The 14,212-nt window shown below is 56.5% G+C and overlaps 1 protein-coding gene across 3 annotated transcripts in view; it reads left to right on the top strand.

The window, feature by feature from the left end:
- The window catches only part of SCARA3 (scavenger receptor class A member 3), a 35,677-nt gene extending 21,735 nt beyond the window's left edge, over window positions 1–13,942 (top strand). For all 3 annotated transcript variants that reach the window (XM_037042234.1, XM_037042233.1, XM_037042235.1), the window contains one exon: window positions 12,113–13,942. In XM_037042234.1, the coding sequence (XP_036898129.1) occupies window positions 12,113–12,564 (452 nt within the window). In that variant the 3' untranslated portion in view covers window positions 12,565–13,942. The remainder of the gene's footprint in view (window positions 1–12,112) is intronic.
- The last annotated feature ends 270 nt before the right edge of the window (window positions 13,943–14,212 follow it).

The following is a 14,212-nucleotide window of genomic DNA, read 5'->3' as shown; positions in this document are numbered from 1 at the left end:
GCCCAACTCTTTGCCTTAATATCTCATAACTTAAATACTATGATAGAAAGTTAATCATATTTAAATACTGTGATATAAAGTCAACACACCTTATAATTTATGTTACATGATAAGGGAATAAGAGAGGGAAGAAACAAAGATATTATGTGTATTACATATATTCCTATATTAATGATGCAATAAGGAAGAGATGCTCTTGACGATTACAGCCCTCGTTTCTGTAACTGGTCGAGTGTTTGCAGCTGACGTTTATAACTAATGCCCTTCTTCCACCACCCACTCCATGTTCCCTTTGCTCTCAGCAAGCACCTCGGCCGCTTGCGATTCTAGGGTGACCCAAACCTTCGTTCTTGAAGGCCCATTAGTAGTCCCGCCTGGATTGGGTGGTCGTAGGTTTCCATTCACCTTAATTGCAGGGCGTGGTGCTGCTAAGAGACATCCTAAGTGATCTGTACCCTAGACACACACCTCCTGTAGGGTAGCAGTCCAACCTCCCCTGGGTGGTCAGGCCCAGTCACCCCAGTCAACCCAGCAACTTCTTTACCTGTTAGTTCTGAGGCTTGAGGAGCCCAGCGTGCCTGGGTGGCCGTCTCAGCTTCCCATTTAATGGAATCATTGTTGTGTCTCCTGGCAGAAACATCCCTCCCTTTGGAACCAAGGTCTCTAAGCCAGCAGAGCATAAGGTTGTAGGGACAAGAAGTGAGAATGTTGCCAGTGGGTCACTCGGGAAAGTGGTGCACGGTACCCCTCCCATTTCTACCCTGGCCCCTGGGCCTGTGAGTCTGGCTATAAGAGAAACAGCAACACGGGTTGGACACCGACTCAGCATACACAGCCCTGAAAGTGCCTGCCCCCTAACCAGCACTGTACCTGAGTCTTCAAAAGGCCGTTCCACCGCCCACCAGGCCAGCTGCCTGGAGATGATAGGAAACGTGGAAACACCAGAGAATGCCACAATCAGGGGCCCGTTGTCACACGACAGTTGCTGTGAAGTTTCTTGATCAGAAGACGTGCTGCGTGCAGTGCCAGGATGGTGGGTAATGCATTCTGTGAGCACAAGGATGCTGGATTCGGCAGGCGCATTGCATGCAGGGAAGGCATATCCACATGCAGAGTTAGCGTCTCTTCCGTTAAGAATAAAACACACCCCCTCCCAGGATGTAAGTCATCCAATGCAATAAACCTGCCACCAGACAGCTGGCGGGTCCCCCTGGGGAATGGTGCCATGTCGGGGATTCGTGCTGGTCCCATCTGCTGACAGGTTGGGCTCTCAGCACGTCAGCCTTGGTGACTGGATGTCCATGTTGCTAAAGCCGTGAATGACCTCCAGCCCTGTCACCATGGCCACTTTGTTCCTGAGCCCACTGGGTGTTGGCAGGGGGGCTGGGGAAAGCGGCGGTCTGGAATCCCCAGCTCAGGCTGCCCGGCCCTCCCGATTGTTAAAATCCTCCTCTGCTGAGGTCACCCTTTGGTGAGCATTCACATGGAACACAAATCTTCGCATGTTCTGCCCATTCAAAGAGAACTATTCACACCTTTCCCAAATGTTGTTTCAACCAGTTTTCCAATTGTGTTCCTGCCAAGTCCCTAACCATCCAGCCAAATCATTGGCCACAGACTAGAAACTGATACACAGTAGGTGCTCACTTAATGCTGTCGATGGGTTCCAGGAAACTGCAACTTTAAACAAAATGATGAAGCACAAAACATTTTTCCAGTAAGTTAATGGATACAAGTAAGAGTTAAGTTCCCACAACATATTCCCATTGCCAAACTTCTAAATGAAGACCCAAAACATTTCTAATATTAAACACTGAAATACATGTGAGCTCTGCATACATTTGAGAAACATGAATAGAATCAAGTAAGGAGATGATATGCGATCTGCTCAGCCCAGTCCAGGCCCGCAGGCGGCCGGGGCCTCTCCCTGAAGCTCTGGGAGCAAAGTGGGACCCCACCCTGCACAGGCCCTGCTTCCACAGCAGGGCCACTCGCACGTCCACAGCCACGCAGACTGGGACCACACAGAGACACCAGTCACCTGATGTGCACATCTTTGGGGTGTGGGAGGCAACTGGAGTCCCCGGAGAAAGTCCACGCGGACACGGGCAGAACGTGCTGACCCCACACCGATGGCGGCCCTGGCTGGGAACTGACTTTTTCTCTTTCATCAACCTTATAACAAAGCGACTTGAACCAAGGGCCTGTCTGACCATTTTTCCTTCCAAGCAGACAGAACAGTCAGGTTCATGACCAAAAGTCCTGCCCCCTGGGAGGATGTCCCTTCCCCACGATCCTCCAGGGGTGACCCAGAGAGGGGCTGAGAGGCTGCAGTGGTCCACTTTGAGGTGACACCTGCCTGTTGTGCAGAACCTGGACTGAGTCTTCTCCTCCCCTGTCTACTGACCCCAGGGCACTCCCCATGACACCACAGAGAGAAGGCATTGGGGACCATGGACAGTGGGCCACTTCTTCATATGACTTACTTATTTGCCTTTGGGGCCTGCTCAGCCCCAGTTGCCTACATACATTGTCCATCTGGATGGAGTGCGGTTCTGCACGCCCAGCTTTAGGGTCAGGTAATACCCAGGTCACAGTGGGCAGCTCAGGTTGCACGGTGACGTGGCCCACGGCTGAGCACTCAGTCCCTACCCAGGCCTAGTAGTAGGCCAAGAACTATTTCTCAAAAGGAGAGCAGTTATCTGCAGAGGGCAACAGTGCTTTGCCCCGGATCTTAAGGGCCTGCACTGCGATTTACTCGTAGGGACCCACCGAAGGCTGTGAACAGCACCCTGTCTGCCACGGCCACTTCAGCACAGATGCACATGCTGGGTCGGATGACCCAAGTGGCAGGGCCGCTTGTGTGGCAGCGGGACCTGCTGCCGAGCCTGCTTGTGTTCTGGGCCCCACCCAACGCCCGCAGCGTCCTGGGTCACTCAGTAAATGGGCTGGAGTTTCACACCCGCTTGAGGAGAACGTTGCCTCCCAAACCCGAAGAGGCCCACTGGGTGTGGTGCCTGCTTTGTGATTGTGGGAGAGGCCTAATGCAACCTCTATTCCTCGCCTTTGGAGGGGTATCTGGATACGTCCCGTCCATGGGGCCCCTGGAGATTTCACTAATGCGGCAGGACCTGAAATCTCTCAGGTTTGTTTCCCCCCTCTGACATATAAGTAAGTGTCTTACAGACAGAGCTGCACCAGAGTGAGCTGCTATTTGCTGGCCCACTCGGCACATTCAGCATGATGCCATCAGTGTCGGGGACTGGTGCGGTGTCTCGAGGAAGAGAAAGGAGAACAAGGCCCCTGTGACCTCATCGTGACAGAGGCCTGCAGCGATGGTAGCCCTGCGAGGTCGGACAGCGAGGGAGAGAGCACACTGCTCCTGGTGGGCCTTGGGGACAGGGGTGAACAGAGCAAAAGGGCATTTGTTAAAAGTGACTGAGTGCCAGGGGATGTGTTACTTTGCTCAGGCCGTGAAACCACACCTGGCACAGCAGCCGCAGTGGGTCTCACTGCCCAGTGAAGCTCACAGAAACCTTCTGTCTTTCTCAAATCCCTGTCACTCTCCTGCCCAGGCCAGAGAGGAGAGGTGGGCAGGGTCACTGTGCCTGCGTCTGTGAGGTCCTGATGGTGGCTCTGATCCCTGTGGCCCTTCCAGGAACATGCTGTCACTTGCGTTCATTAGTCTCCTGGGTAAGGACAGTTCTGCCTCCCACAAGGTCTTTCCCACACACTATCCCTCCTGCCATCGGCCAGGGGACCAGTGTGGGGATTCTGCCGGCTGCTCAGCACGTCTGTTCCAGTTACACAAGGTCCAGCACTGGGGGAATCACCCAGGGTGGTGCTGGGGACTCACGGGGCCCACTGTGAGATGGACTTGAGCCAATGCTCCATCAGTCACCTGATCTCCATGACCCCTGCCCTGCCTGGGGCACAGTGACATTGGGTGTCCCCGGGTCAGTGTCAGCTCCGAGCCAGGGTCCAGCAGCCCCTGAAGGCCTGATTATTTCCTTTTCCCCAGTGTGATGACCCCGGGGACTGCTCATAGGCCCCTTCATGGAAGGCTGGAGGAAGAGTCACAGTGTAAATATCTGGTGGTGTCCTGGGCTCCTTCGTCAGGGGACCCACTTCCCTTTCGCTCAAGGCACGCTGGGTCTGCAAAGTGGCTCAGGTCGGAGAGTGGACCAAGGACCATGACTCCGTGTTTGCCATTCAGACTGGACGTTATTCATGTGACCTAGAGCTGTTCTGCTTACACAGAGCAGGTGAGACTTCAGTCGGGTGCCTTTCCATTTCAGCCCCGGGAACACCACGACCAGCGAGCTGACCCCTCGTTCCGCACACGTCACACTGTTCTGGGTGCTGCTTTGACTCTGGTCATTCAGTGACCACACCCACCTTGCCTCTGGTGGTTGAGTGCCATCACTTGTCCCCAACCCCTTGGGGCTCCATTTACCCCACTGCACTCAGGTTTCCGAATTCAGTGCCTGCCGTTCCCAGTGTGAGGTCTGGCCCACAGAGAAGGGCGATCCTGGCTCTCCCAGGACACTGGGTCCCCTTGCAGACTCACTCCCTCACAGCCGTGTGTCCCAGGGTGGGTGCCTCGGTCTCAAACGACAAACCCCCTCTGACATTCCAACCCCCCTGAGTCTTCGAATCCCTTCCTCTACCTGCACCAACCCCACGGGGTGCAGATTTCTCACTCCCTCTCTGTGGGTCTCCCTGAGGCCCACGTGTCAGCCCACCGACCACCAACCCGCCAGAGGCCTTCCTGCCTCCCCAGGAGGCACCTTCAGATACATAGCACCTCCCCTTTGTGTGCGTCTGTCTCTGGGTCCAAATTCCCCCTTTTTATGAAGACACCAGCCACACCAGAGGAGGGGCCACCCCAACGACTGCATTTAAACACAATTACCTCCAAAGACCAAATTTCCAAGAAAGGTCGTATTCAGAGGTGTTGGGGATTCGTGCTTCGGCATATGATTTTTCAGGGGACACAGGCCAACCCTGAACAAACACCATTACTTTTCATTCTAGTCCTTCACAGCAATAGTGCCAACAGTTTTTCTCCTGGAAGATGGCCCCAAAGACTCCTAATCAGAACTCCCTCTCACGAGGAGTTGGTAAGGCTGTAACCAGATCCCCTGGCCCCTTCCCCCAGGAAGTGCGTGTCTGTGGGAAGAATGTTCAGCCTAAAACCACAGCAGCTCTTGGCTCCGGAGAACAGGATAAGTAGCCACACAGATCTGGTCATTCCAGAGCGTGTAGTTGACATTTGGGGGGGGGGCGTATATCTGGGCCCAGTCATCCAGGGAGCTCCAGGAGGAATGAGGGAGGCCCCCACTCTCCCAGGCAGCTCTGTTCTCTCTGCAGAGCTCAGACTTACACCGACCTCTCTTGTTCTCCGGTTCGATCTACGCACTTAGTATCCAACCCGTGCTGCTGTCCGTCGGTCGTCTGTCGCTTTTGCATCATTGAGCGTTTCTACTACCACTAGGGATAGTTTCTTCTTTGATCTAGATTGGTGGTTTGGGGGCCTCATGGGAGAGCCGATTTTGTTTGCCTATTGTCATATTTTTGTAACAAAAGCAGTTACTGAGTATTTCCTTGGCAACTGAAGTCTTCCCACAGAATTCCCCTAGAATGTGGATCCACGGGAGGTCCAGAACAGTGTTGCAATCCAGGCATTAGTAGATAGCTCTTTTGGTTCATCTTCTAGTAATTTGCATCTTTGTTGCAGTCAAGCTAAGAACAAAGGCAGTAAAAGCTTTCCCGGGGACAAAGCCCCTTCACATACTTTGTTTCACTGTGTTCACATGCTTTGTTTCACTGTGACCTCACGGCAGCTTTGTACCGTGGACAAGACGTGTTGGTGTCTTTACAGAGAGGTGACCTGAGACTGGGAAAGGGTAAGGAATGGGCCCAAGGTCACACAGTAATTTAAAATCCTGACCCCTGGCCATGGCTCTGAGAGGCACATGTCTAGCGCTCAGGCAGAAGAGGAGACCCTCAGAGCAGGAGCTTGCCGATACCAAAACGGTGTTTCTGCCCCGTCCTGTTTAGGGCAGTAGAGGGCGTGGGGCAGAGAGTGGAGGAGAAGGGGGAGACAGGAGACCAGAAGAGCTGGCATGCTAAATTTAACCTAACCCTAGTCGTGGGAAGTCAGGTTTGCTGGGGTCCCTGTAACAGCAGCGGTCTCATCCAGGGGCCTTGTCTTCCCTGGAGAGTGAGGGGGGAGGGGGGACATCTGTTTGAGCTGCCTCTGCTTCTTAGTTCAGCCTCTGCCCGTTTGCTTATAGTTTTTATTGGTCAACATTCCTCTTGGTTGTTAAATCACCACATGTAGAATGACTCATATCTGAAAGAAAATTTTAAGGACAAAATGTCCCTGCTTTCCCCCAGAACTTGTCACTCACGCATTAGTGCAGACCTAGGTGCTGACAGGCTCTGGCAATGGGGTCTCCCCATGGCTGGAGCTGCGTTGCTCTCTAGATCAGAATAAAGAGAGGGGGCAGCAATGGCCACGGCCGGAGTGGAAGGCGCCAGGTGCCGATGGCAGGGCCGGGACTCTCAAACTGCGTGGCAAAGGAGCCTGGCTTGTAACTCACTCTGGGTCTTTAGGAAAATCACTTCATCTTTCTGAGCCTCTGCTGTTTGTTTGTTTTCATCTATGAATGAAGGGCTAAGACCAGCTGTTCTCGGACCTCGTCCAGCTCTGTGATGAATTCTGAACCTCCGTTTGCCCAACAGAAAGCCTGTGGTATTTCCACAGTGTTCGTGCCTCTCCGAGTATTTCTCTCTCCCTACCCTGCAGAATGATTTCTGTGTCTGTGCTAGACAGGCCCTGTGGGAATCTGGAGTTGGAGAGAGGAAAACACCTGTATCACTGCTTATTAGGCAGATGACCTTGGACAAAGCTCTTGGTTACTTTTCAACTCAGCTTCCTCATCCAAGAGTTAAATACCTGCCCTACCTGTATCCTGCAGGGTAGTTGTGAGTGTCCATGTGGACACGTTTCTGTAAAGTATTCTAAGAAGTGTCCTAATGGAAGGGATGGCTCTAACTGTGATTTGCTGGATGGTGGGCTCCTTGTCTTCCTCCTCAGGCACCCAGCGGTGTACATGGCCCTCGGAGGGTTCTCAGGAAACGTTTGCTTGGTGAACGCACAAATGGCAGCCGTGGACAAAGGGCAGAGGCCGAGGTGGGCAGGAGGGACGAGGTGTAGAGGGGTTAAATTTGCAGTCTTGTTCCATAAGGCCTGCCCTCCACCCTTCTCCTGCACCCGAAGGGTTTAGGGGTTCACATGTTAAAAGGGGGGAACTGGAGCATATTGCAGAATTTTATTGCTTAGGGCAGAGGAGCCCCTGGAGGTGGCGGTGAGGGAAGTGCCCGCAGTGGAGGCTTGCTTGTTGCTGAGCAGCAAAGGTGAGATGGGAAGGAGGACTGTGTAAGCTTCGGTTGGTGCCTGCGGAAGCCCTGACCCTGACCTGTGGCCGATTTCTGATACAGACTTACTTCTAGGGCATGGTCCTTGAGGGCCCTACCATGTCCTTGGCCTTGAACTCTCACCGGCCCACAGGACTAAATAAATGAAGCTGAATGCTCTGATCAGCTTCTCTGCCCAGCGGTTCTTTGAGCAAAGGCACACACTGTTTCCTTTTCTCCTTTGGTCCTGAATCTCCACCTGGAACGTGGGCAGCCCCGCGCTGCAGCCCCACGGAAGCTGCTGAAAGCCCGACTCAGCTTCCCAGCCTGACAGCTGCAGCCTCCCAGCCCCTCCACCCAAGCCTGTTAGTTACTAATCAACAAACCTCAGGCTTAGTTCCAGGAGTCTCCCTTCCCCTGGGATTTTTGGTCTTTGAACTCTCTCCAAAGCCTTCAGAAAGCTGTCCTGGTATTTTTATCTAACGATTCTGGTGGCACTTGGTGGAGGTTTAGTCTGTTACAAACCAGGCCGTTAGAGGTAGAGGTGCAAGTAGACTGGTGTTTTGTTTTTTCAGTTGCTCCTCAGGTGACAAAAGTCGGGATTGAGAGTTCCAGACCCAGGCCACTATTCTCGGTGAACAGAGGGACAGAGCCTTACCCAGCCACCCAGTGTGTTAGTATCAGAGCTGGGGCTGCAACCCGAGGTCCCCGAGTTCCCGGTCCGTGTGCCTTTCGTGGCACCAGGCCGGTTCCCTAAGGGGTTCCCCTTCTGCCTCCATGCCCTTTCGCCCTTGCAAGCTGGCTGTTTCTTTGGCCCCTCCTGCCCGAGCACCTTGCCACCCCCTCTCTGCTCCCAGTGCAGACGGGGCCAGACCACCTATTTGTCCCAGACATGCAGTCAGCGGTGGCTATGCCCTAATGGGCCAGGGTGGCCTAATTACAGCCTCTGGCTTCCTGCGTAATGATGGCCTCCTGGGGGAGGCCAGGGTGCTCTGCTCCCGCCCCCAACTCCCCCGCTCGGCCTCCGCTGCCCCCTCGCCTCCTTTGCCTGAAATGCCACCCTGCCGCTCAGAGCAGCACTCAGCGCCCCCCCCCCCCCCCCGGCCTTTGCCCTTCAGCTCTGCTGATACCAAGACCTTATTCCTGGCTATGTCAGGGGCACAGTGTCCTGGAGAGCGTGTTGGTCAGCCTGCATCCACATGCCTTCCGCCTGTGCCAACCACTGAGCTATGGTTGTTGACTTCCTCCTGGCCAGACCCAGGTCCTGCCCCCTCTCCTCTCTCTGGCCGCGTGATTCATGGCTGGCCCAGGAGGGACAGGTGGAGGCAGGGCTCACCTGAGTAACATAGTCCTTCTGGCTACCCCTTCCCCTCCCTGAGGGAACCCTCCCAGTGCTCTGGGCAGCACCAGGGCAGGAGGGTGGGCAGTTAGGGGAAGGACCAGGAGCCCCAGCCACAGTGTGACAAGGAGCACAGGCAGCAGGGTGAGGAGAAAGAAACAGGTGGCCTAGCTTCTCAGGCCTGGGCTTGAATCCTGCTTCTGCCCCTTACTGTTGGTGATCTTGGGCAAGTTGCCACTCTTTTCTCCAGTTTCTCATCTGTAAAGTGGGGCCATGATCTCTGTATAGAGTGTCAGGGGCATCAGAGAGACCAGTGGACGACATTCACTGCTCTCATGGCCCTGCCCCTCTCCGAGAGAAGGCAGGTCAGAGACAGGTTGGAGAGTGAACCCGGGGCTGAATAGGGCAGGGCGGCCAGGTGCAGCCCCACCCACTGGCCCATGACACAGGTGGCAAGGGAGGTCCCTTCTGCAACCCAGGCACCTGTCAATAGCCCCAGATGAAGCTGCCCTATTTGATGTGCTCCAGGCTGCTTCCTGGGACCCCTGTCTGGGTTCTCAGAGATGGGGTTGGCAGTAGCAGCTGTGGTGTGGGTGTGGAGAGGGAAGTCATCCCTTCCTCATCATCCTCCTTCCACTCACACGGGGGGCTGGGGCTCCCGGGAAAACGAGGTAGAGTTGTGACCCAGGCTTCCGCACAAACCTTTTACCCAGGGCAAGTGGGCGCCTGGCCTTCCTCATCCAGTGAAGATGCGAGAGCTTCTCTAGAAAGGGGAGCCAAGGGGCCTGGTGGGGAGGAGTGAGAGAGAGGACATAAAACCCTTAGAAGTCCTGTGTCAGGCTTTTGTGCCTTTCAGGGGCCAGGGAGGAGAGGCTGTGGACTGAACACACGGCATGGAAAGGATCCGGTGAGAGTGAGGGGCGAGAAGGGGCTCCTCAGTGGACCTGGCACCGGGCAGGGCGTGCTCGTGGGACTGAAACTCCTCAGGCTCTTCCTGAGTCGAGGCTAGAGATGGGGGCTGTGGACCGTTCATCCAGAGGACAAGAGCAGAGTCCACAGAAGTGGCTGTACGGAGAGAGAGTGAAGAACCAGGGAGCTGGGGGCGAGGCCTGGGAGCCAGTTCCGAGAGCGAGCATGAGCCTAGAGGAGCGGCTGATGAGCGGGGATGGCCATGGAGCCACAGGGCCTGGGGACCTGGTGTGACGCTCACTTTTATAGGTGAGGCGTGAGCTCAGAAAGTCCCTCCATGGTCTCCTGACTCTCATCAGCCCACACAGCCTCCAGGGCTGCATTCGCTCTGAACGCTCTGCTTGCTCAGCCTCTGCTGGCCCAGGCGCGAAGAGCAGAGTTGGGGTGAAGACAGGGTGGTGGCTTGGCCAGTTCCCAGACCATCCTGCCAGGCTGGGGTGGGAGGGAAGTCCCTGCTCAAGCATCTCCCTGTGCCCCTGTTCTGTGTTGTTCTGGCTGCCTTGTTGGGGTGGGGGTGGGGCTTGCTCTGGACCAGAGGGCAGGTCCTGCCTTGAGCTGCTCCCTGGCCAGGGCAATGCTCACCCCTACCTCCAGCCAGCCCGATGCTGGTAAGCCACATGAGCTGAGCCCACGGAGGGCCACATCCCTGCTGTGCATGGAAGGCGGGCATTGCAGGCGGTGCAGGGAACGGCTAGAAGGTTTTTGTTGGCCCTGGTGGGCCTGACTCCCTTTAGGTTCTGGTTCCCAGTTTAGATGGCAATAGAGGACAGTATTCACAGACACTTTGTCCCACTCTGACACACTCTGGGAAGGAGACGGGAGGGGAGCCGGCTGGCTTGGGGAGCACGGGGGAGGGTGGGTAGGTGGCAGAAGCAGCAGCCAGGGCAGGAGCTCTGACACAGGGCTGGGCCCAGCAGCCAGTGGGAGGGCTCCCAGCCCCTGGCATACAGGATCCCTTCTCTCCAAGAGGCCACCTGGGTTCTGGCTTCCACTCGGGGACCTCTGGGGATATCACTTCACCTCTCTGGGCTTTGGTTGCCTCCTCTGTGAGATAAAGGAATTGGACTGGTTCCTAACCAGCTCAAAAACACCAGCGCTCTCTTTGCCAAGGGGATGATGTAACAGCGGAGTTCTTAAAGAGAGCTGACTGAGGGCACTGGACTCTCTATTCCAGGCCAGCCCTGGGGTCCACAGCTCCCCCCATTTTTATGCCGAGGCTGCTGCAGAAAGCCAGGTGGAGCCCTGGCCTCACGAGGGCTAAAGCTGTTCTCCACGCTGCCATCCTCGCTAGTCCCGGCAGCCCTCTTCCCTCTGCTGCGAGCACGCTGACATGCCTTGGGCAGAGGCATGGCTAGCCTCTGCTTTGTGCCCTCGGGGTCAGCACAGCTCTGAGAGATGGTACCTTGCAGGCCTATGCAGCTAGAAGGATATTATGGTTCTCTGAGCCCTGGCTTGGGTGCTAGACTGGGCTCTTTAAGGAAGGGCCATGTCTTCATCTTGGCATCTCCCCCAGGCCCCAGGCCAGAGCTGGGTGGGAGCAAGGGTTCACAGCTGTTTGGTGAATCATCCTCTTCAAGCATATACTGAGCTTCCCCTGCTGTGAGCCAGCCTCCCGGCCCAGGATGGAGGATGTAAGCCAAGGCCCTCACTCTCTTTCTGGGGCTCCACTGTCTAGTAGGATCCACCAGATAGGCCCCAAGGGTTTGCTTTCTCTGTCCTGCAATTTCTCTTTCTACATGCCAAGTAAAATATTCAGAAAGCAGTAGCCCCAAAAGCTCCAAGAAGATGCTGGAGTAGTCAGTGTGCTTCCTGGAGGAGCTGTCCTTTTTCTGGGCTGTTATTCTGCCCACTCACACTGGGAGGCAGCTGCTTCTCATGCTTCCCTTATTGGCCTTGTCCTCCATAACACCTGACTTCATTCCTGGTGCCAGATCCTAACAGCTCATACTCAAAGCCTGGCATTGGGATTGGGGTGTAGGGTGCGGCAGGGGTGAGTGCAGCAAGTGAGGGCCACGAGGAGGTGTAGAAGGCCAGGCCAGCCTCTGGAGCAGGACAGCTGTCAGTCCCCAACTTGAGTGCATGTGGAGAGCTATGGACAAGCGCTGGAGTAGGACAGTGGGTGCCCGCTGTGCTCCAGGCCTCATGCTGGGCACTCGCACGCGTCGTCGCAGAATCCGTGAGTATTCTCATCGCTTCTGCGCAGGCGGTTGAGCCAACTCAGAGAGGCCAAGTGGTAGGCCTGCGGTTGGCAGACCTGGGCCTCACATCTGCCGAGCCCGCAGGTGCCGTGGAGACTGGTGCACTGTACACACTTCCTGAAGAAACCTCGGAGACCTGCGCCTCCTGGACTGACCTCTCCCCTCTTCTCTCTAACCCTAGGTGCCCCTGGCCCTCCAGGACCAAGAGGACTCAAGGGAGATGTGGGCGTGAAAGGGCCTGTTGGTGGCCGAGGACCAAAAGGAGACCCTGGCAGCTTGGGCCCCCCGGGCCCCCAGGGCCCTCAGGGGCAGCCTGGGGAAATAGGACCTGTGGGGGAGAGGGGGCCTGTTGGCCTTCGAGGTTTCCCAGGCCTGAAAGGATCAAAGGGCAGTTTTGGAACTGGAGGCCCAAGAGGACAGCCAGGCCCCAAAGGGGATGTGGGACTCCCAGGGCCAGAGGGGCCCCCAGGGTCTCCGGGGCCAGAGGGGCCTCAGGGAAAACCAGGGATTGCTGGGAAAACAGGTTCACCAGGCCAGCGGGGGCCCATGGGACCTAAGGGTGAGCCAGGGATCCAGGGTCCCCCTGGCCTTCCTGGGCCCCCAGGACCACCAGGAAGCCAGATCCGCTACTGAGGAGGGTCCCCAGTCCCAGACACTGCCACACAGAATGCCAGGAAGGGGGTCAGGGCAGAGTGAGCCCCCAGAAAGCCTTATATACAGGCAACTGTGCTCCTTTGATCCCAAAGGGGTGGCCCCCAGGCCTGCCCCTGCACCTTTGGGCTCCCTAATAGTGACTGCACCATGGAAAACAGCGCCCTCCCCCCCCCCCCCCGCACGCACACACACACGCAGTTCCCTGCTGGCCAGGGGGGCCAGCTGGGTGTCCCTGGCTGGGCAGGAGGAGAGGGCGGAAGGCCTCCTGTGACTGAGCCAGCCAGGGAGGCGGCTACCTCGGAAGGGGTCTTGAATCTGTCCCTGAGTTGGTGACCAATGTCAGCCCTTCCAGCATCTTCACACCCATCCTGGCCAGTAGTTTCCTGGGGCTCCCGTGGTTGAAGAGACCCAGGGGAACCTTTACAGGGGATTATGGTGCTCACCCTAGGGCCAAGGTACCCTTGGCAGCCCACAGACCCTCCCCCTAACTGTGGGAGCTGAGTCCTGGAAGCCACCCTGTCTCACAGAGGACAGAGGAGTCCACCTCGGCTGACACTCTCAGGCCCTGTGCACTGTGTCCCCAGGAGTTCAGCAGTTTCTTCCACGTCTCCAGAAAATCCCTTGCTTCCTCCTTGCAAGGAATTCCAGAAGAAATCTAAACAGGAGTTTCATCCGTGCAGGGACACTCACCAGGCACGGAAGCATTCTGTCAGTGGTGCCCAGCCCGTGGGAGGTGGGGGAGGGTGGCGAAGGCTGTGGTCACTGGGCTGCCTAGAAAACTGTCCCCTTTGCTGTCTGCACCTGAGGTGGGCCCTTCGGTGGTGGCTGGGGGAGGACCGACCCCTGATAACAGGAACAGCTCTCCTTCTGCCCCAGCTCTCCTTCTGCCCAGGGACTTTGTCATGCCCGCCCCCCCCACCCCATAACCCAGAGTGGCCCATGACCTCTCTGTGAGAAGCACAACTGAACAAGGAGGGACTGGCCTGAACGTCCACAGGAGGCTTCATTTGGACGTCACCCCTCGCTCACCGCTGACTCGCTGTACGCCCTGGCAGAAAGGAGCGCAGGGCAGTCCCCGGCAGGCCCAACTCGCTGTGAAGCGGCCCTGCCTTTGTGTTCCAGCAGAGCCCGACCTCCCCTGGCCTGGGGTGTGGAGCGGGAGCTGTCCCCTCCCCAGCCCGACTCAGAGATGAGCCCCCCTCCCCCACTCCAACTGCCTTGATGCCACCTCCCCACTCGTAAGATATGTGCAACTGGTTTGCATGCCCACCCGTCCCCCTGTCATTTAATTCTCCTGTGTACATATGATATCAGCAACATAGTGTTACTGACTCAGTAAAGAGTTGTTTCCAAGAGAGGGGTGTCTTCTGGTCCTTTCTGCTCGACTGGGAGCATGGTGCCTCTGAGGGCTCTGCCTCACATGGCCTTTGAAAGGGAACCTGTGGGCCAGAGGGGCCCTGCGTGTTCAGTCCCACGGTGGTGTCTGGGCCTGAGCCCCTGCCCCCTCCTCCAGAAACACTGAGCTCTGCGGGGAGTTCACAGTGGTCCTGTTGGGACCAGGGCCCAAGGGTGTCTGAGGGAATTAACCACGACGAGCAGGAGCCCGGTGGGGACCAAGGTGAGCTGT

The sequence above is a fragment of the Sturnira hondurensis genome, unplaced genomic scaffold (genome assembly GCF_014824575.4).
Source record: "Sturnira hondurensis isolate 20B ecotype Veracruz unplaced genomic scaffold, ASM1482457v3 Scaffold0003693, whole genome shotgun sequence".
NCBI lineage: Eukaryota > Metazoa > Chordata > Mammalia > Chiroptera > Phyllostomidae > Sturnira > Sturnira hondurensis.
The sequence above is the reverse complement of the archived record's forward strand: the minus strand, read 5'-3'. Positions and strand labels throughout refer to the sequence as shown.